Below are 20,185 nucleotides of genomic sequence, written 5' to 3'. Positions count from 1 at the left end.
TTTCCCTCATTAATTCATGAGTTGAATAAAATCTTTGGAATGTGTTCATTTTATATATCCATATGACAGTCATGGTTAGCCAAGAAAAGTATAGGTCATAAAACTAGTTTACGTCCATGCTTACTAAATGATTAGCTTCAGTTCTGGAAACTACCGAAATCACAGTTCTCGGATCCTTATATCAGAACAAGAAGAGCAAGAAGGTTTTTGAATCCTTGTTATCTGTATTTTGACTAAGGATCACACAGTGGATTTCAGAAAGCTTTATTTAGACCATATTTGTAGTTGTGTGTGTGTGCACTCAGTCACGTCCAACTTCTTTGCGACCTCATGGACTGTAGCCTACTAGGCTCCTCTGCCTGTGGAATTTTTCAGGCAAGAATACTCAAGCAGGTGGCCATTTCCTACTCCACAGGATGGTCCCGACACAGGAATCGAACCCAAATCTCTCTGTCTCCTGCATTGACATGCAAATTCTCTACCACTGTGCCACCTGGGAAGCCATGTATGTACTTAATAAATATTAATAAAATGCACTGGTTTTTAATCTGTTAAAAAGTAACAGGGGGATGTCTCTGGTGGTCCAGTGGTTAAGATTCCACACTCCCAATACAAGGGGCCTGCGTTCGATCCCTGGTCAGGGAACTAGATCCCACATGTCACAACTAAGACTGGGCACATCCAAACCATTATTTTTTTTAATTAAAAAAAAAAAACACAAAGCCACTTCTTGGGGGAGTTTTCTAAAAATCCTTTTCACACTTCACAGGGTTATTGTGGAGTTGGAAGTGGGTTAATGCATACATGATCCTTAGTAGCGCTTGGCACATGGGAAGCACCGTGCTTTAGTGATCTCTGTAATTATCTAGACCACAGGGCTCAGTACCCTATGATATAATTGTTAACGTCCATCTCCCTCTACAATGTAAGGTCCTTTGGGATAGGAACTGCCGCACAGAAAACAATAAAAACAAAAGCCAAGAAAGAACCTGGTAGATAGCCAACAGATTAGTTGAATAGTGTCACAGAGGTTGGCAAATTTTGTTTATAAAGGACCAGACAGTAACACAGACTTTGCTGGTCACGAGGTCTCTGTCCAACAACTTAAATCTGCTGTGTGGGTGGGGAAGCCACACAGACGTTACATAAATAAATGTGGGCGGCTGTTACAGTAAAACTTTATGGATGCTGAAATTTGAATTTAATATAATTTTACACAACATGAAATATTATTCATCTTCTGATTTTTTCCCGAACACTTAAACGTGTAAAAGCCACTCTCAGCTTGAGGGCTATATAAAAACAGGCAGTAGGCCCGACTTGGCCATCAGCCATGGTTTGTTGAGCCCTGAATTAGATGTTGGGTCCATCAAAGCCAAGAATTTTGTCTTCTTTATATAGCCTTTCATCCAGTCCTTCTAGTGGAATAGATGTTCAGATATTTGTGGGATTAGGCAACACATGGACAAAGGCAAAAGGGAGACATTTTAGGAGAGTAACTAACTGAATCATTTCAGAAAGGTTCAACCTGTAGTTTGACAGGAGGATGCAAGCTTGGCCGGGGCCTGGCTGCGGGTGGGTAGAAGGGACTTGTCCCACGCGCATCAGCCGAGTCTCTGTCATCATCATGCTTAACTGAAACTTCAGTGACACTGATGTTTTTACAGACTGCCCGTCAGCTGCCTCGAAACCTTTTCAGAACAAAATGGAATTATAAATAATTCTGAAGAGTCTAGGCTGGTCAGAAAACGTGACCTGAATCACATTACAAGATCCCTTCTCCAGACAAGCTAGAAAACCTATTGGACTTATTCTGTCGACCCCGGTCAGTTTCATAGACCTGAATTGGGAATTTTCTAGAATTAGGAAACTGGCATCTTAGTGACCAAACACACAGAGGCCCATGAGTGTGATCCACCTACGAGACTGAAGAGGCTCCGGCAGGAGCTCCGGAGGCCGCAGGCTCCACCTCTGGGTGACCATGCCTCTCGCCCCCTCGCTCTCCGACTCCCTCTCCGGTGTTGTCTCCTGGACCAACAGAAGCATTTGCCTCCAGCCTGGTGAACCATCTCCTCCCTGAAGATCATAGCCCCTGCACACCGTCACTGAAGTCACTGCCACAAACGTACGGCTGTATTTTCGCTTTGTGTTGTTGTGTTAGTTGCTCAGTCGTGTCTGACTCTTTGCGATCCCATGGGCTGTAGCCCGCCAGACTCCTCTCTCCATGGGATTCTCCAGGCAAGAATATTGGAGTGGGTTGCTATGCCCTTCTCCAGGGGATCTTTCTGACCCAGGGGTCAAACTCAGTCTCCCACATCTCAGGCAGATTCTTTACCGTCTGAGCCACCATAATTCCATTTCATTTTTTGTGCCTCCAATTTCATTTAGGGCTCAGGCAAAGGTTATTGTGGAGGGTGAACTTCCAAACAGGAATCCCATAAAAAGCAATATTTCTTAAGGCAGACCTATGACCAGATCAATTAGAACATCTCTGTCCAGAGAAACTCTCTGGAATATGAAGGAAAACAGGACAGAAACTGGAAAAAAGCTCAAGCTGTAAAGACACATTTATTTATTTATTTTTTTTTAAAGATAACTTTTTATTTCAAAATTATAACTTCTTTTTTTTTTTTTTAGTGTTTTCTTTTTTTATTATTATTATTATTATTATTTTTTCCAGTGGGTTTTGTCATACATTGATATGAATCAGCCATGGATTTACATGTATTCCCAATCCCGATCCCCCCTCCCACCTCCCTCTCCACCCGATTCCTCTGGGTCTTCCCAGTTCACCAGGCCGGAGCACTTGTCTCGTGCATCCCACCTGGGCTGGTGACCTGTTTCACCATAGATAGTATACATGCTGTTCTTTTGAAATTTCCCACCCTCACATTCTCCCACAGAGTTCAAAAGTCTGTTCTGTATTTCTGTGTCTCTTTTTCTGTTTTGCATATAGGGTTATCGTTACCATCTTTCTAAATTCCATATATATGTGTTAGTATGCTGTAATGTTCTTTATCTTTCTGGCTTACTTCACTCTGTATAATGGGCTCCAGCTTCATCCATCTCATTAGGACTGGTTCAAATGAATTCTTTTTAATGGCTGAGTAATATTCCATGGTGTATATGTACCACAGCTTCCTTATCCATTCATCTGCTGATGGGCATCTAGGTTGCTTCCATGTCCTGGCTATTATAAACAGTGCTGCGATGAACATTGGGAAAAATATGGAACGCTTCACGAATTTGTGTGTCATTTATTTTTAAGATAATTAATTTTAAAAATGTTTAATTATTAAATAAATTTAAAAATATTAAAAATTGAAGTGTTGATTTGCAATGTTTCAGGTGTACATCAAAGCGATTCAGTTATACATGTGTGTGTGTGTGTGTGTTTCTATTTAAAGCCATGGTTTTTCCAGTAGTCATGTACGGATGTAAGAGTTGGACTATAAAGAAGGCTGGGTGACAAAGAATTAATGCTTTCAATTTGTGATGCTGGAGAAGACTCTTGAGAGTCCCTTGGACTGCAAGGGGATCAAACCAGTCAATCCTACTAGAGGAAATCAACCCTGAATGTTCGTTGAAAAGACTGATGCTGAAGTTGAAGCTGCAATACTTTGGCCACCTGATGCAAAGAGTCAACTCATTGGAAAAGACCCTGATGCTAGGAAAGATTGAAGGCAAAAGGAGAATGGGGTGGTGGAGGTGGAGAAGGTTAGATCGAATCACTGACTCAATGGACAAGTTTGAGCAAACTCCAGCAGATAGTGATGGACAGGGAAGCCTGGCATGCTGCAGTCCTTGGGGTCTCACAACTTAGCAATTGAATAACAACAACATATTCTTTTTCAGATTATTTTCCATTATAGGTGATTACAAGATATTGAATATAGTTCCCTGGGCTATTCAGGGAACTGAATAAGTAGGTCCTTATTTATCTATTCGCTATAAAGTAGTATATATGTGTTAATCCCAAACTCCTAACTTATCCCTCCTCCTTTTCCCTTTTGGTAACCACAAGTTTGTCTGTGAGTCTCTTTCTGCTTTGTAAATAAGTTAATTCATATCATTTTTTGGAGGTTCCACACACGAGTACAATCATGCTTATAAAAGGCAGGCAGCCCCAGCTTGCCACTTTCTGCATTTCTTGCCACATACATCTGCAATTATTGCAAAATAAATTTAAAACATTTAGGGAAAACTGCAGTTATTTCAACAAATATTCCAACCGACCAATTATTTTCCCAAACCTCTGGAATTCTCCAGTTTCTACCTGCTTGACATTGGGGTGAAGCTTCCTGCTTTTTTTACATTTTTATGTCTTCAGTTCAAACGCTCAGATTCAGCTTCAAACTTTATCACCCTTCTGCAAATATATGGGCCCCTCGGGACGTAGTCACTCACCTCACACACATGGATTAAGGGCTTGTGGTTACCAGGCTGAGGGATGGCTTATGGGGTCAGAGAAAATCACCCCCATCTTGTGAAGACTTATATCAGATCTTGGTAGCTGCAGCTACAAATGTTCATCATTTGGAAGTGAACTGTAAAAAAAGAGTTAAGTACAGGCTAGGAGAATTCTTGCTTATAACAGAGGAAGTGTGTGCTTCGTTGCTAAGTTGTGTTTGAGTCTTAGCGACCCCGTGGACTATAGACCACCAGGCGCCTCTGTCCACGGGACTCTCCAGGCAAGAATACTGGAATGGGTAGCCATTCACTTCTCCAGGAGATCTTCCCCACCCAGGGACTGAATCCAGGTCTCCTGCATTGCAGGTGGATTCCTTACCGTCTGAGCCACCAAGGAAGCCCCTATAACAGAGGAGGTTCCAGATGTGGGTTGGTTTTATTTTTTTAAAGCAATGATCGCAAAACAGAAGTGGGGCTTCTAAACCCGAGTAACTCGCCCTCCGCTGCCAGAGACGGGGAGGAGGGGTTTGGGGAAGGAAAAAAGACTTAATGCTGTTATTTATTTTTTAACACACTTTATTTTTTAGAGCAGTTTTAGGTTCAGAGGATTTTATTCTTCATATGCTTGCCTGTTAGCTTCCTGTTTCCTTCTTTAGAACCTTCTCAGCTATCTTTTATTTTTCTTGCCTCATTGCTTTATAGTGATAAATAGAAATGATAAAAATGAACATCTGTACCCTATTCCTATGCCATATTTTACCACTAAGCATAATAATAGCTATAAGTTTTTCATAGATAACTTTTTAAAAATTTAAATACATAAACAAATTTTTTGTACAATGCTGCCTTGGTTTCTGCCATGTAATATGCAAATAAGCATTAGAAAGAAATGGTTATCATGTCCTCTTTCCTGAATGCAGTTTCATGTGCTAAAGTTTTGATTTCTTTAAGTTACTATAAACTGTGTGGTTGCTGGTTACTAAGTGGTTGAACTCTGTAGTTTACTTTTAAAAGATGGATAATGTGAACGGAAGTTAGTTTTTCCTCCCATAAATCCCTGACTGAGTCCACAACCCCTTTTGCCCCAATAACCTAAAGTTAGTGGCTTTCAAACTTTTCTTTTTTTGGCCTTTTTAGGCCCCTAAGCTAAGACATTAAAAATTGCAAGCCAGTACACACGTATGCATGTTTAAGTGAAATAAAAGTCTCACAAAACAAGGTTTGCCTTCATTGTTTACTCTTACAAAAGCAGTTTTCTGCAATTTTCTAACCCATATCCTCTTAAGTGGGTTTTGACCTGCCGGTTTAAAAACCACGGTCCGAAAGGCTGACTGTAAGCTGTGGGACTGGGGCCCCCAAGTGACCATTCTCACACATTTGCATTAGAAACTGATGCAGCAAATAAAATCATGTTTTTTTATTATTTCCTTTTTTTCTACCTTCCTTCCTCCCTACATCCCTCCTTCGTTTCTTTCTTGCCTCACTGTGAAGCTTGTGGAATCTTAGTTCCCCAACCAGGGATTGAACCTGGGCCCTCGGTAGTGACAGCGCGGAGTCCTAACCACTGTACCACCAAGGAATTTCCCAACGTATTTTTGCCTAAAAACCAACGTTACAAAGATCAGTTGAAAGGGAGAAAGGAAAATAATGTCGGGGGGGGGGGCGGAATCAGGATTTCATAAGAGACACATTTTCAGGACCAGTTTTCCAGTGAAGTAGAAGGCACATTATGGTATGTCACCACGAGGTCTGGATTGGTCTGTCCAGGGATGCAGAGACTTTAGTAAAATACTGCGATATGCCTGACTGCACCAAATTCGCTCATTGTGCTGTTTTGGTATCTAGCACCAAAATGCCTTTTTGAATCTACAGAGTGTCTTGTGGTTGAATATTTGTGATTATGAGCTTCCATATCTTAAGACCTGGACACATTTAGTCAGCTTATTCTCAGAAATGTAGACAAGACGGGCTGGGCTCCTTCACTGGGTGTGCACCTGAGCTGCTGGGTCTGTGGGCACGTTAGCGGGGGAACGTTGGGTGGTGGGTCCAGCAGCCGTAGTTCAGGCAGGAGGACAAGACCACAGCCATTCTGGAAAAGGACCAGGGAACGGCATGGGGTAAAACAGGCTTTGGAAACTAAAAACAAAGATTCTGAGGCCTGAGTCCAGAGGGGGGAAAAAAAACCAGGCTTTAAGGAATAAAAGATTCACTTTATCTCTGTTACACTCACCAGTATACCTAGTTGCCACAAGGCAAGAAGCTCCACTATTAATTTTAAAGTTCTCTCTGTTCTGGTGCTTTATTGCAGAATATGCTCATGTATTTCTTTTCCCTCACAGAAGCCTTTCCTGTTCCTGACAGCCACCAAAGAGACACCTGAAGTTGATCAAAGAAGTATGATGATTTCTAGACATTATCAGTGATCATAAGGCAAACCTCCCTTTTTGAAGCTTGGTGGCTCAGACAGTCAAGAACCTTCCTGCAACGCAGGAGATGCAGGTTTGATCCCTGGGTCAGGAAGATCCCCTGGAGGAAGGCATAGCAACCCACTCCAGTGTTCTCGCCTGGAGAATCCCATGGACAGAGGAGCCTGGTGGGCTACAGGCCATGAGGTCGCAGAGTCGGACACGACTGAGCAACTAGCACTTACACTTTCGCTCCTTCTAGTCCAGGAGCTGGCATTTTTTTTCCACCTTCACCCTTGGGCACAAACTATCTCTTAGTAAATAGCACAGCTGTCTAATTAAGAGCTTTTCTTGCCTGAGTCTTGGGGAAGCGACATTTCTACGGTAATGCTGTAGGAGGATCCAGAAAGGGCCCGGCAACCTGACACTTTCACTCTTGGGGGCGGCCTCAGAGGATAGAACGGAGCCTGTCCATTCTGCAGACAAAGCTGAGCCAGGGAGCTGTAGTGGCCGGAGAACGCGAGGGCATGGGCTTGGCTGTTCACCTGGGACTTGGGTCCAGGCCTCTTCCCTTCCTGGGGGATGTGGGCTGGCGCTTACCTCTCTAAACACTGTAGCCACAGGGAACACGGCAAGAAGTCCAGTGGATCCACTGTCTTATGACAAGTCCACTACTCTCAGGGCATCTCACAACAGGCGTTTTCAGAATGATTTTCAAAGAAAAACTGGGGGACTGTGGCCTTATAGTTAGCACTTGAGGCAGACTTGTAAAGTCATAGATCACAGGAAAGGGCCTGCTAGCATCCTTAGTCCAAAGGAGGGGGTTAAGGGGCCTAGTCAAGGCAGCTGACCAAAACCAGGACTAGAAAGCACGTCTCAGCCTTCACGCTAAAGCTCTTTCTGCAAACAAGGAGGGCAGAAAGGAGAACCGGAGCTCTGATTTCCCTCCCGGTGCCTTTCCAAGACAACAATGAATTATGCATCTTTAGGTTTTGTGTTCTTATTAAACTTTGGTGACATGATTATGCAATGGCTTCTCCGACATTCACTGAAATACTCTCACTTGAGATGAGAAACAGCAAGAAAATTCACTTGGTGAGGACAGAGTTGCTCCTGAGTCCTGGTGAGGAACATTTTCCAGTGTGCCGGACACGAACACGTAGTGGCCTGAATAAAAGTGGGATTCGAGATCAAAGAGACCTGGGTTCACACGCCAGCCACATTCCTGGCTGATTGATGTGAAGGGTTTTTTAGTTTCTGGGGAAGAATAGCTTCCATTAGCATACTGTTTATAGTGAAGTTTCAGGGAAACTTCAAAACATTTCTCTTTAGGTGACTAGCCTCAGAGATTTTATTTTTCTCTATTTAATTTTTATGAAGATGAAAGTCGCTCAGTTGTGTCTGACCCTGTGACCCCATGGACTATACAGTCCATGGAATTCTCCAGGCTAGAATAGTGGCGTGGGTAGTCTTTCCCTTCCCCGGGGGATCTCCCCAACCCAGGGATCAAACCCAGGTCTCCCACATTGCAGGTGGATTCTTTACCAGCTGAGCCACAAGGGAAGCCCAAGAATACTGGAGTGGGTAGCCTTTCCCTTCCCCAGGGGGGTCTTCCTGACCCAGGAATCGAGCTGGGGTCTCCTGCATTGCAGGTGGATTCTTTACCAACTGAACTATCAGGGAAGCCAACCTTAATTTTTTTTTTTAAATAGGAACATCATTAACTTACAGTGTGTTGCTTCTTTTATGTGGGCAGATTCATTGACATCTACACACACCAGGGCTTCCCTTGTGGCTCAGATGCTAAAGAATCTACCTGCAATGCGGGAGACCTGGGTTCGATCCCTGGGTTGGGAAGATCCCCTGGAGAAGAGCATGGCAACCCACTCCAGTGTTCTTGCCTGGAGAACCCCACGGACAGAGGAGCCTGGTGGCTATGGTTCATGGGGTCGCAGAGAAGTTTTTGGAGCTTATGTTCTAGTAGTTTATTGAAGCATGCTGACTAGCATTCCTTTTACTCTAAAGTACATTTGCTTGTGAACTATTTATATACGTGTTAGTGTGTATAGGTTTCTCTCACCTCCTAATTTCTATTTTTTCCCCACTTTTTCCCATTGATAAGCATGTTTGTTTTCTATTTCTCTATTGAAATGTAGTTCATTTTGTTGAGTTTTCGATTCCACCACTAAGAGACATTACATGATGTCTTTCTATGTCTTATTTAGTATGATGATATATGGGTCCATTCGTGTGGCCGGGGTGGACATTACTTCACTCCTCTTCATGGCTCAGTCGAGTCCGTTTTCTCTCTGCACCACTTTTTGCTTACGCTCTCATCTTTCCATGGACATTTTCATCGCATCTGTGACTTGGTTATTTTAAGTAGAGTGCTGTGTTGCCCACATCTTTTCAAATTCAGGCTTTCTCCTGCAACCCACTCCAGTATTCTTGCCTGGGAAATCCCATGGACAGAGGAGCCTGGTGGGCTACAGTCCATAGAGCAAGAGTCAGACACAACTGAAGAACTAAACCAGCCCTACAGCCCACATACCCAGGCATAGAATTGCCTGATCATCTGATAGCTTGACTTTTGGTGTCTTAAAGGAGCTCCCTAGTGTTCTGCATGCAACTCTATACCCTTCTCATTTTCTCGGACAGTATAGGAGGTCATCCTTTCCCAGGACCTTCTCCAGCACTTATACGTAGATGTTTAAATGATAACCACTTTGACTGGTGGGAAATGATACCCTGTTATAAGATTCAATCGCTTCTCTTTAATCTTTTTAATTGATTTTATTTTTAATTGAAAGATAACTGCTTTGCAATATTGCGTTGGTTTCTGCCATACATCAACATAAATCACCCACAGGTATACATATGTCCCCCTCCCTCTTGAACCTTCCTCCCACCTCCCACCCCTTCCCACCTCTCCAGGTTGTTACAGAACCCCGGTCTGAGTACCCCTGACGCATACAGCAAATTCCCATTTAGCCTCAGAGATTTTTGCCTGTTTCACTTTAACTCTGCAAATGCAGTATATGGTAAATGAATGAAGGTAGGAAAAAAAGGTCTTTGGTTTTTGATTGGTCCTTAAATGCCTCGACTTAGAAACTGACATACACATACCACCATCCAAACCTGGGAGCACTCGGAGGCAGAGAACTAAGAGGCAGAACAAAGGCCTAAGAGGGCAGCAAATTCTGTTGCCTGCTTTGAGAGCACGGATGCTCTGAAGTCCCGGCCACTGCACTGCTCCCTCTGGGACTCGGGGTCTCTCACAGTAAAGTGATTCTGTTGACTAGATCAAGTTTTTCATACTTGACGACCAGCCCAGCAAGAAATTCTGTTTTTCCTTTTTTTTTTTTTTTGGCCGTACCACGTGAGTGGCAAGTGGAATTTCCTTGGCCAGGGATTGAACCTGTGCCCCTACAGTGGAAGGATGGAGTCTTAACTCCTGCACCACCAGGGAAGTCCCAAGGAAACAATTTTTCATCATGACCTAGCACACATTTGCTTATGTCTGAAACTCCATGAATACTCTTCCTTCTTTTGTGTAACGCACTCTACTTTCTACTGTACTTTCTCTTATATTTATTATGTATGTATTAATTTATTAAGTGCCATGCCACCTCGTTTGGTAATTTCTTTTAAAAAAAAAAATGTATTTATTTGGTTGTGCCAGGTCTTAGTTGAGGCATGTGGGACCTAGTTCCCTGAAAGTGCAGAGTCCCAGACACTGGAAAGTCCTTCCTTTGGTCATTTTACAGGATTCCCTCTGGGCAGCTGAGGGGGCTCCTGAGTGAGAAATATTCTTTTTAAGAGCTTCAGAGGCTGCCACATCTAAGAGAGTGACAGTGCTCTGGTTTTCCTTAGGATCCCCACCTAAGTTGTAGATGAAGCCTTAACTGGACTCTTAATTTATCTTTTCCTGTAAAAAAACCCATGACATTTCCTAACCAGTTCTCCCCCTCCTTGAAGTGGAGAGTTGGTCTGGTTAATACTGAAAAAAATTTTTCCTGATATTAACCTAGAAAAAAAACATAAAACCTCATCTCTTTTCTGTGGGCTGTGCTGCAATGTTTACACGGTTCGGGCTGACCCTGTGTCCTTCAAGAGCGGGAAAGCTTGGGGTGACTTAGGATTTTACAGCTTGACATATGCCAGGGCAGACAGGCAGTCTGTAAGCAAAAGCAAGAAGTACCCAGTCAAATACTTTGTTTGCACACATGGAAATGCATGGAAATTTATATGGCAAGGTCTGAATTCCAAAATTCGTTTTTTAATTAACACAGCCAACCAAATGCATAAAACCTCACAAAATGAGTGTAGTGGAAATGTCTTCTCTTCTATTTTTAGACTGAAATATGAAGCCCATAAAAGCGAGGCTGTCATGAATCTTCATGTTTGGGGATAAAGTGACTTATAACCAGGGGTGGGTGGGGGAAGAAGTCTCCACACAAGCCACATCTAACAGTGGTAAACAGTTTTTATTCAGGCAATGAAACATGGAAAAAATATATTAGTAATCATTATAATAATTTCATTTGTGTGAGTATAACTTTTACAAATATTTACCTGACATATAAAAGGGAAATCACTTGTGCATATAAAATTTATGTTGATGATTATTCCACACAACACAATCCTGACAGCAGTAGTCAATGCAGCGTTAGATTCCTCCGGACGAGGCTCCTCACACACTTCATGGCACCCATGGGAACACAGTGGAAGCAGATGTGCAATTAATTAACATTACTTGTTGGCACATTAGTAAGTACACAGGGGTGTCTATTGGCAAATACACACTTGGCTACAAGCGACACTGAGAAGTTTGCAACCTCTGAGATTTGAAAGAAATGCCTGGATCCTGTCTCACTGGGTGGAGGACCAAGCGCGAGGCTGAGGGTATAAAACCTGCAGACCACCCTGCATTGGCAGGGGGTGTGGAGGAGGTTGGGGGGTGGTTTCAGAGCTCACATTTTCATATGTCCCCTTGAAAATTATCCAGAGAGCATCACTTAACAGCAGGACAGGGAGATACTTTGTGGAGCACATTTCAGATGCCACTAAAAGGCAGAGGGGGAGAAAAGTGGCGTTCTTATGATTCTAAAGTGACGATGGGTACTGGGAAGGTTCAGGCCATACCTCAGCGCCGCGCCTGGCCTTCGCCGCCTCAGTCAGAGGGCTGGATGGACGGCTGCCATGGCCAGCATCGTTCGACCCATCTCCATGGTACAACTATAACCAGAGGGTGTGTACAGATATGTATGTGTGTGTGTGTGTGTGTGTATAGTAGCTGTAACCATATTATAGTTAATAAAGTCATTCCTTAGGAATCTTGTTAGTCCAAATCTAACTGCATGCTAAGAGGCACAGAAATGGGATTGCATTTGGACGAAAAAAACTATGAAAAGTGCAATCTTTAGTCTCCAGAATGCTAGCTCTGGGCACTAGGGAGGGAGTCTTCCCTGGAAAGTGTCATTCATACGACCTTCCAGAGGAGATCCTTAGAGAGAGGGCTCTAATACGTCTATTCCTTTGCTTTTTCTACATGGGAGACTCAAGGTTTGAGAGACAGACTGCTTTTTTCAAGTCACTGAGATCTGGAGGCCAGTCAAACCTTTTTGGACAGAAGTCTCCTTGAAATACTTCTTCATGAAAAGCTTTGAAGAAGATGACCCTATAGACCTTTGGCTTGACATTCTGGGATTCCCAGACTGTTATTTGTTCTTTAATAAGGAAATAATAATCTGCCATCTTTTCAATTCTTCAGAATATATACATCTTTACTTTAAAATGCTTTGCCTGAATCATTGAATCCTTCCAACCTCTAGTTTCTCTCTTCCCAACAAGAGGATAAAGTAAGAAACCACCCGAGTCCAAGAGCAAACTTGCACGGTTAACAAAACTACAAAGACCACCAGTCGTGGACGATTCACGAGACAGCTACGAACTGCAGCAAAAGACCAAAAGGGAAAAAAGAAAAAGGGAGCTTTAGGGACTTTACTCCACTGAAAAAGGACATGCTGGATCATTTCCAGTTAGTGCACTCAGACTCGCCAAACTCCTGTTCTTACAACTCCGTTTTGAGCTTCAGAGTCATCGAGTCTGTTACCTGTCGGTACCATGACTGCTTCCCTATGGCTGCGTTGAGTCAGCCCAGGGATATCTGGGGCACTTCACTCTCCCAGCTTATAACCAGTCAGGATGAATCCGGGACCCAGCTAAAAAGTGTCCAGGTATTTGTGTGAGACTTGCAGAAAGCATGGGATGGGAAGAAAGGGTAACTGGCTGGTGAGAAGATCTGACTTGAGCCATCCTCCAAAACCCAGTGTGAACCTTTCCTTGGACTCCATGTCACCTGGGAAGGCTGCCAGGTCCTCGGCGTCTCTCACGGTCACGTGCCTCCACACTTCCTAATCTTGGCTGGGTCTGAGGACACTAGAAGCCATAAGCAAAGTGGGCTTCTCACTGTTTCCAGGAGCATCTCCAAACAAAGGAAATGTCACGAGGTCTCTCAATGGCTTAGCCAACCAAGTGACAGACTGAGGAGTCTGGTTACATCAGATCCTCCCGTTAAAACACTTCTCGGTAAAGACCAGCTGCACTTTGGCAAACTCAGAAATTAAAAAACAAAAACAAAAAACGGCTCTGGATCCACAGCCTCAAGCAGACCACTCACGCTCCCAAACCACTGTCCAGGCCAGCGGCTTTTTCTCATTTCCCTGTCATGTTTGTCACGGGGTGAATTACTGCCCAATTCACAAGTAATTTGGCCCACTGGTGTTTTGGAGCAAAACTCTAGGCTATACTCTTATTCCCCAGAGTAGGTCTCTTTCCCTTTTTTAAATAAACATACTTCATTCTGCTCAGTATACTCTCTTGATGTGACAGTTGTACCTGCTACATTTTTTGTCCTGCAGGAGACTATCCATCCACTAAATCAGAAGGAAGACCATTTCCTTGTAATGGCCATGGCAGAATGGCCAGTGGCAAACATTATTTAATGTGGGCCTTTTCGCTTTCCTCATGCAGTGACTTTCCTCAGTAGGGTCTAGTTTCTCAGGGGTCTCTTCCCACTAGCGTGCTCAGGAAGGATTGTCATCACCTCTGTTTCAAGACACAGCTACTATTTTCTCTTTCAACACAAGCAAGAAGCCTAAAAAAAGAGGACTGTGGGATTCTAATGGAGACCATGATAATAAGCCTTTCATGCTTATTATGAAATAATAAGAGCAATATGAAACAAGTAAACACAGATACGTCACCAAAACACAGCAGCAAAGAGGTTTAGCAACGTTTCTTTCTGCAAAACTGCGAAGTGAGTTTCTCTAGTTGTGAAGAGTTGGAAGAGGGTATGGTCACACGGCCTGAGACACCTGCTCCTCCAGGGCAAAGGCTACAGCAGGGCACTCACTTCAAACCACGGGGACTGCTTCCAGGGCCCGAATGATTGTCACATCACTTCTCCAAACACAGATCATTTCTGCTTTTCTGGTTTGTTGTTGCTTTTTTTTTTTTTTTAAGTACAAAATGTTAAAGACAGTAGGCTTTAAAATACAGCCTAAGCACCAATTATGGGAAATGCATATCAGTAAAACGGGACTTCTGGCTTGAAAAGACATTACTGACCTCCGTGGGGCTAAAGATTGCACCCGTGTGAACAGTACGACGCTAAAGAAAAGGTCACCTTGAGAAAGCAAGGGAGGGTCTCGACGAGGCACAATTCATTGCTGAAGTTGTATCATGCAGTAGTTTTACAGGAAGAGGACCACAACTTACGTGTACTGGAGATAACACATGTCACCATGAAGACGCTCCGGGTGTTCAGGTTAAGACAAACAAGCGCTTTAAGATGCCTGCGTGGATTTGGTTTTGCCTATTGAACGGGAGGGGGTTCACACGGGAAATTTCCATTCGGGGGTTAAGGTTCCCCGCCACTCTGAATGGAGTCCAGGAACAGCTTGAGGAATTTGGTTTTGTGAGTAGGGGTCTGCTCCCTCCGCCAGTAGTCAAACAGCTGTGGTTTAAAAATACTCAAAATGCACTGATTTGGGGAGTGACTCATGTGATTTTCCTGCCCGTTTGGTTGAAAATTGTTAATTATACTATCTTTCAGCTTGAAAGGATTTTTTTTTTTTGAAAGGATTTTTTTTTGGGGGGGTGCTTTAGGGGAAAAAAAATCTGAAGACTAATTCATCACACTTGCAAAAATCCATCTGCTGCTTTACCTTACAGTTGCTAATGGGGTTCATTAAAGGAGGTCGTCTAAACCTTTTACAAGCAGATTTCCTTTGCATATTGCAAACAGAAAGAAAATAGAGAGCAAACGTCACTCTGGGGCAACAAATAGAAGTAGAGGGGACTGATGGCTCCAGGACGGACTTGCCAAACCCCAGTTGTGAGGGAACAAAGCAGATCCCCTGGGTCTGAGGACTAACCCCAGAGGGGTGGCGGCACCCAGGCTGAGGGCCGTCCAGACAGGGGGGGACAGGATGCCGTGGCCAAGGGTCCCCCCTATGTGACACCTGAGCCTGAGGTTAGGAGCCATGCCACACATGGAGTCTGCGGGTTTCACCTCTTCAACCCCCCAAATTCTGCAACTGGCATTTTGAGCCACAACTCTGTTTTCAGATAGGGTTTTAAGTTTATGGAAACATGCCTTTCTGTAGAGAAGTTCTTATTTGACTATGCTTCTGGGGGGCGGGGTAACAAACCAGCATCACGTATAAATATGCGCATATGTGTGTAAGACAGTGAACGTGTCCATAAATAGGTACTCAACTGGAAGTAACAATAGGCCAGATCATCTCCTCAAATAAAACCACTAATATTGAAAATTAAATGTAAAAGATGTAATAAATAAACTTAAAAAAATCAGGTGGACAGGATATGGTCCCAAGTAATAGCCATCAAATCATAAACTGAACACACCTGGGCAAAGTAAAGAAGACTTTAAAACGAACCAAAGATAGAGAATCGTGCCCAGAGCCCATCGATGGGATGGTCGGGCCACTCTCTCCGCGTCTGCGTGATGAATCCTCCAGCGTTTTCTCGGGGCGGGCGTGTCGGCAGCAAAGCGGGACAGGCAGCAGTAGGCATGTGCTTTCATAAAGTTTTTTTTTTTTCTCTGCAAAGGGGCAATTATTCCTGGATAAGGCAAGAAAATCGTGGTCACGAGAGAAGCAGCCGAATGCAGATCTGCTGAGCTTACAGGGGAAACTCAGTCAGTCTTTCCCAGCTTGGCAATCAGCTCGTCGCAGATTTTCGTCAGTTCTTCGATTTCTTGGTTCTGAAAAACAAACAATGGGATGATGCACTGTATGTTCCAAGATGAAAGGATTACGGTGAAATCGTCCTTAGACTGCCCATACCCTCTCTAGACACCTGACTCAGTGGTTCTTCACTGTTCTGCATCAGAAACCCTTTTAAAGAAAGTTTTTTGTTAGTCGCCTCAGTCGTGTCCAACTCTTTGTGATCCCATGGACTGTAGCCTGTCAAGCTCCTCTGTCCATGGAATTCTCCAGGCAAGAATACTGGACTGGGTTGCCATTCCCTTCTTCAGGGGATCTTCCTGACCCAGGGATGAAATCCCAGTCTCCTGCATTGCAGGCAGTTTCTTTACTGTCTGAGCCATTTGGGAAGCCCTTTAAAGAAAGGAAGGCTCTATACCTTCTCCCCTAGGAAATGATCATATGTTCGCCAAGTTCTGCTTAGGCTGAGTAAGGGGAGAGTGTAATGACTGGCCCTCTGAAGTTTGCTTCTCAAATGTCCTCGCTGTCACGGCAATCACTTGGGGGTATTTGTTAGAAATGCCGGATATCTGGGCCTCACTTGCTCCATCAGCGTCTCCAGAGACCTGGGATTCTGGAGGCTAAGATACCAAGGGCCACCGTCTCTGGGGTTATCAGACCCACCCAATAAAGCCCCTGCCCTGGTGGAACAGATGCCACAGTCCTGAAAACACGTTTGGAAACACAGTAACAAAAAAAGAAGAGGCACAAAGAATGAAGTCTAAGAACCACTGAGCAGCGATGGTTTTTGCTTATGTAGCAGTGTCTAGACCATGGCACCGCTGACATCGGGGCGGGGCGGGTCTTGATTGTGGGGTGTCCTGTGCACCTTGGGGTGTTTGGCAGCATCTTTTGCCTCTACCCACGAGATGCCCACAGCATCTCCCAGTCAAGACACATAGACCACATACACCTCCAGATTTTGCCTAATGGCTCCTGGAGGGCAAAACTGCAATGAAGTGGGACAATAGCTTCATGTGTTACAGAAAAAAAAAAGAAAAGAGAAAAAAGGCAACCTCGGAGCCTAAGCCTTTGGTCCACTGAGCTTCCGTGAACGCGACTTTCCCTCTGCCCTGCCTGTGGGCAGGTCCCACTCACGCCCCCCTCCTCTGTCTCCACTCCAGTAAGTGGACTGAAGCGTCTGAGCAAAGACGCAAGGTTCCTTCACCCAGACCCAAGATGAGGGAGCCGCGGCTGAGAGGGAACACCAAAGGCCTCCCGGGCATGACACCCCACCCCTCGTACCTTCTGCTGAAGGGCCCTCTCCAGAGACTCCACCTTCATCTGCTCCTTCCGGAGCCCCGCGTGCAGAGCCGCGCTCTCGGCCTTGGCTTTTGTTCGGACCTGAGCAATCTCCTCGTTGGCTCTGTCATGGAAGGAGGGGCAAAAACACACGGCCTGTCATCGTCGTGGCGCAAGAGCCAGGGAGCCGACACTTGTGACACAGGACGAAGTCAGCTGACTTCACCACAGAGGGGAGACAGCAATCAGTGAGCTACAGGATTCAATTTTAATTTATAAAAATTTAATTACACATAACCGCTAAGGAGATTTCCCTGGTGCAAACTACTGGCAGAATTCATCTCAAGGCACACGGTGCCCTTCAAAATTCACATGCCACCCGAGAATGGAATCACAGGCCAGTTTCTACAAAAATCTTAGATTTTTTTTTAAAACCCAGTACAACAGTAAGTAAGCAGGATCTTTGTGGATTAACACAGCTAACAAGTCAGGAATACCAACTGTTGGCATCTATGAAACACAGACCTACAGGCAACTTTATTAAAGAGATGCAAAAGGAAAATTTAAAAACCACAGATGTCATTTGATAAACAGTTAATTGATGAAAAGATGCTAAAAACTCACTGTAATCAGAGGTGTGCAAATTAAAACGATAAACTTTTAAAATATATCAGCTTGGCAAAAATTAGCCAGGATGATCTTGGCCTGTGTTGGCCAAGATGCAAAGGTAAACTGGCTCGGGTGCTGACGGGGAAAGAAAACCCACAGAGCCCTCTCTGTGGACACGGTCCAGCAGGAACACCTCCGCCCAGTGAGTCCATCCTGGCCATCTCCCCCGAGGAGCAGGCGCCCCAGCACCACACTGACGGTAGAAGGTGTTCACTGCTGCACTGCTCGCAACAGGAAAAGGGTGAAATGCCCATCCACTAAAGGGATGAGATAGTCTACAAACTAATAATTAGATTGAACAATGTTCTGACATGAAAAAAAAGGGCCATAATATACGATTACGTGAAAACAGAAACCTGTATAATACTGTATTATTTTTTTCAAAAAGTCCAAAGCCATTGGGTAGTATTTGTAAAGGCTCATAGAAAAGATTAGAAAGACACAAAATAAACCTTTAATACAAATACCTCTGGGGGTGGGGAGGGAAAAGGGGAACTTACAAGGCTTTACAAACAGGAAGGTGGCAGAATGTACAAGGATGTATTACTCTTTAGTTAAAAAATAAAGTTGGGTACATCCTTCATAGATCCTTTATTCCCCAGGATACATTCAAAATGCATCAGATTTAAGAATAAAAAAATTAAGCCTTATTTAATAACCTATAATGGAAAAGAATCTGAAAAAGAATATACATATGTATAACCGAATCACTTACTTGAAACTAACACAACATTGTAAATCAACTATACTTCAACTAAAGTCAAAACAAAACAAATTTTAAAAGACAAAAAGAAAACTAAGGCATTAAAAGTACTGGAAGGCAGGGACTCCCTTGGTGGCCCAGTGGCTGCGACGCCACACCACATGCTGCAACTAAGACCCAGCACAGCCAAATAAATCAATAAAATTAAATATTAAAAACATGTTTAAAATAAATAAATAAATAAAAGTACTGGAAGGCAAACATGGGAAAATGTTTTACACTGAGCATGATGAAGATCTTTGTTATTATGACAGACGATCCTAAAGCTATAAAAGAAATGACTGAGAAATTACACTATATAAAAGTAAATTTTTGCATATCAAAAAAACACTATGGGTGGAGCCAAAAGGTAACAAACTAGAAAAATTATTCACAACTCATATCACAAAGGGCTGTCATCTGTAATATATTTATAAATACATAAGCTGACACTAGAAAACTAGGCAAAAAAGAGTCATTCATGGAAAAGCAAATATATGTATAGATGGCTGCTAAAATATGTTCAATTTCACTCATAAAATACATATGAATCAAAACTACGTTGAATAAAAGAAATGCTCTATTGCTTGCCAAAATAAAAGAAGAAACTCAACTAAACTGAAATAACCATGTTTCGCTGGTTAGATGTAGTGAAAATCTGAATCCTGATCTGTTGGTGAAGCTGCATGGGAAAAGAGCTGCTTTCACACACTGCAGAGTTGTAAAGTAATAAAAGTCTAACGAGGGCAACTGGACAATATGAGCACAGTTATAAATCCATAAATCCCTTTGCCCGGCAGTTCACATACAGGGACCTCACCTGCCTCCCAGACGATAATATCTGAGGTTACTCACTTCACTGCAGCACAGTTTGCAGCAGAAGGTGCTGAGTAACCTAAGTGTCCAACAGGTGGGACTGGTTAAGTAAAGGATACATTCCGACAACGGAACACCAGGTTTAAAAAATAAATAAAGAGGCTCTTCACGGGTTGACACAGAAAGATTTCCGAAATAAACTGCTGAGTGAAAAAAAGTGAGTATGCTACTGTCCGTATATTAAAAAAAAAAAAGGAGTGTCTCATCACATTAAAAAAAAATAGGACTGTGATAGAGCCTCAGCCAGCTCGATGGTGGTGCAAATGTAAGTGCATCAAATCAATACTGTACACCTCAGACTTACACGACGTCACTCACAGCCCAATACAGCTGGGGTGGGGGGAAGAGGAGGGGGAGTATGTCTGGAAGGGTAAAAGGATGGTGATGTCCTGCGGTGAGGCAAGAGGTGGGAACCCTATGGGGGGAGGACGGGGTGGGAGGGAGAGACTGTATCTTTTCATTCTTTTTAAAAAAAATTTTCATTTTGTATCGCGGTACAGCTGATTAATAATGTTGTGAAAGTTTCAGGTGGAGAGCAAAAGGGACTC

General features: G+C 43.5%; 1 protein-coding gene across 7 annotated transcripts in view; it reads right to left on the bottom strand.

Annotated features, from left to right (window-relative positions):
* Window positions 1-11,283: 11,283 nt before the first annotated feature.
* TACC1 (transforming acidic coiled-coil containing protein 1) overlaps window positions 11,284-20,185 on the bottom strand; it is a 94,158-nt gene continuing 85,256 nt past the window's right edge. For all 7 annotated transcript variants that reach the window (XM_061134602.1, XM_061134599.1, XM_061134601.1 and 4 more), the window contains 2 exons: window positions 17,354-17,474; window positions 11,284-16,107 (listed from right to left, as the gene is read on the bottom strand). In XM_061134602.1, the coding sequence (XP_060990585.1) occupies window positions 16,039-16,107; window positions 17,354-17,474 (190 nt within the window). In that variant the 3' untranslated portion in view covers window positions 11,284-16,038. The remainder of the gene's footprint in view (window positions 16,108-17,353; window positions 17,475-20,185) is intronic.

Source organism: Dama dama, chromosome 32, assembly GCF_033118175.1.
Source record: "Dama dama isolate Ldn47 chromosome 32, ASM3311817v1, whole genome shotgun sequence".
In the NCBI taxonomy this organism is placed as follows: Eukaryota; Metazoa; Chordata; class Mammalia; order Artiodactyla; family Cervidae; genus Dama; species Dama dama.
This window is presented reverse-complemented; position numbering and strand designations above follow the sequence as displayed.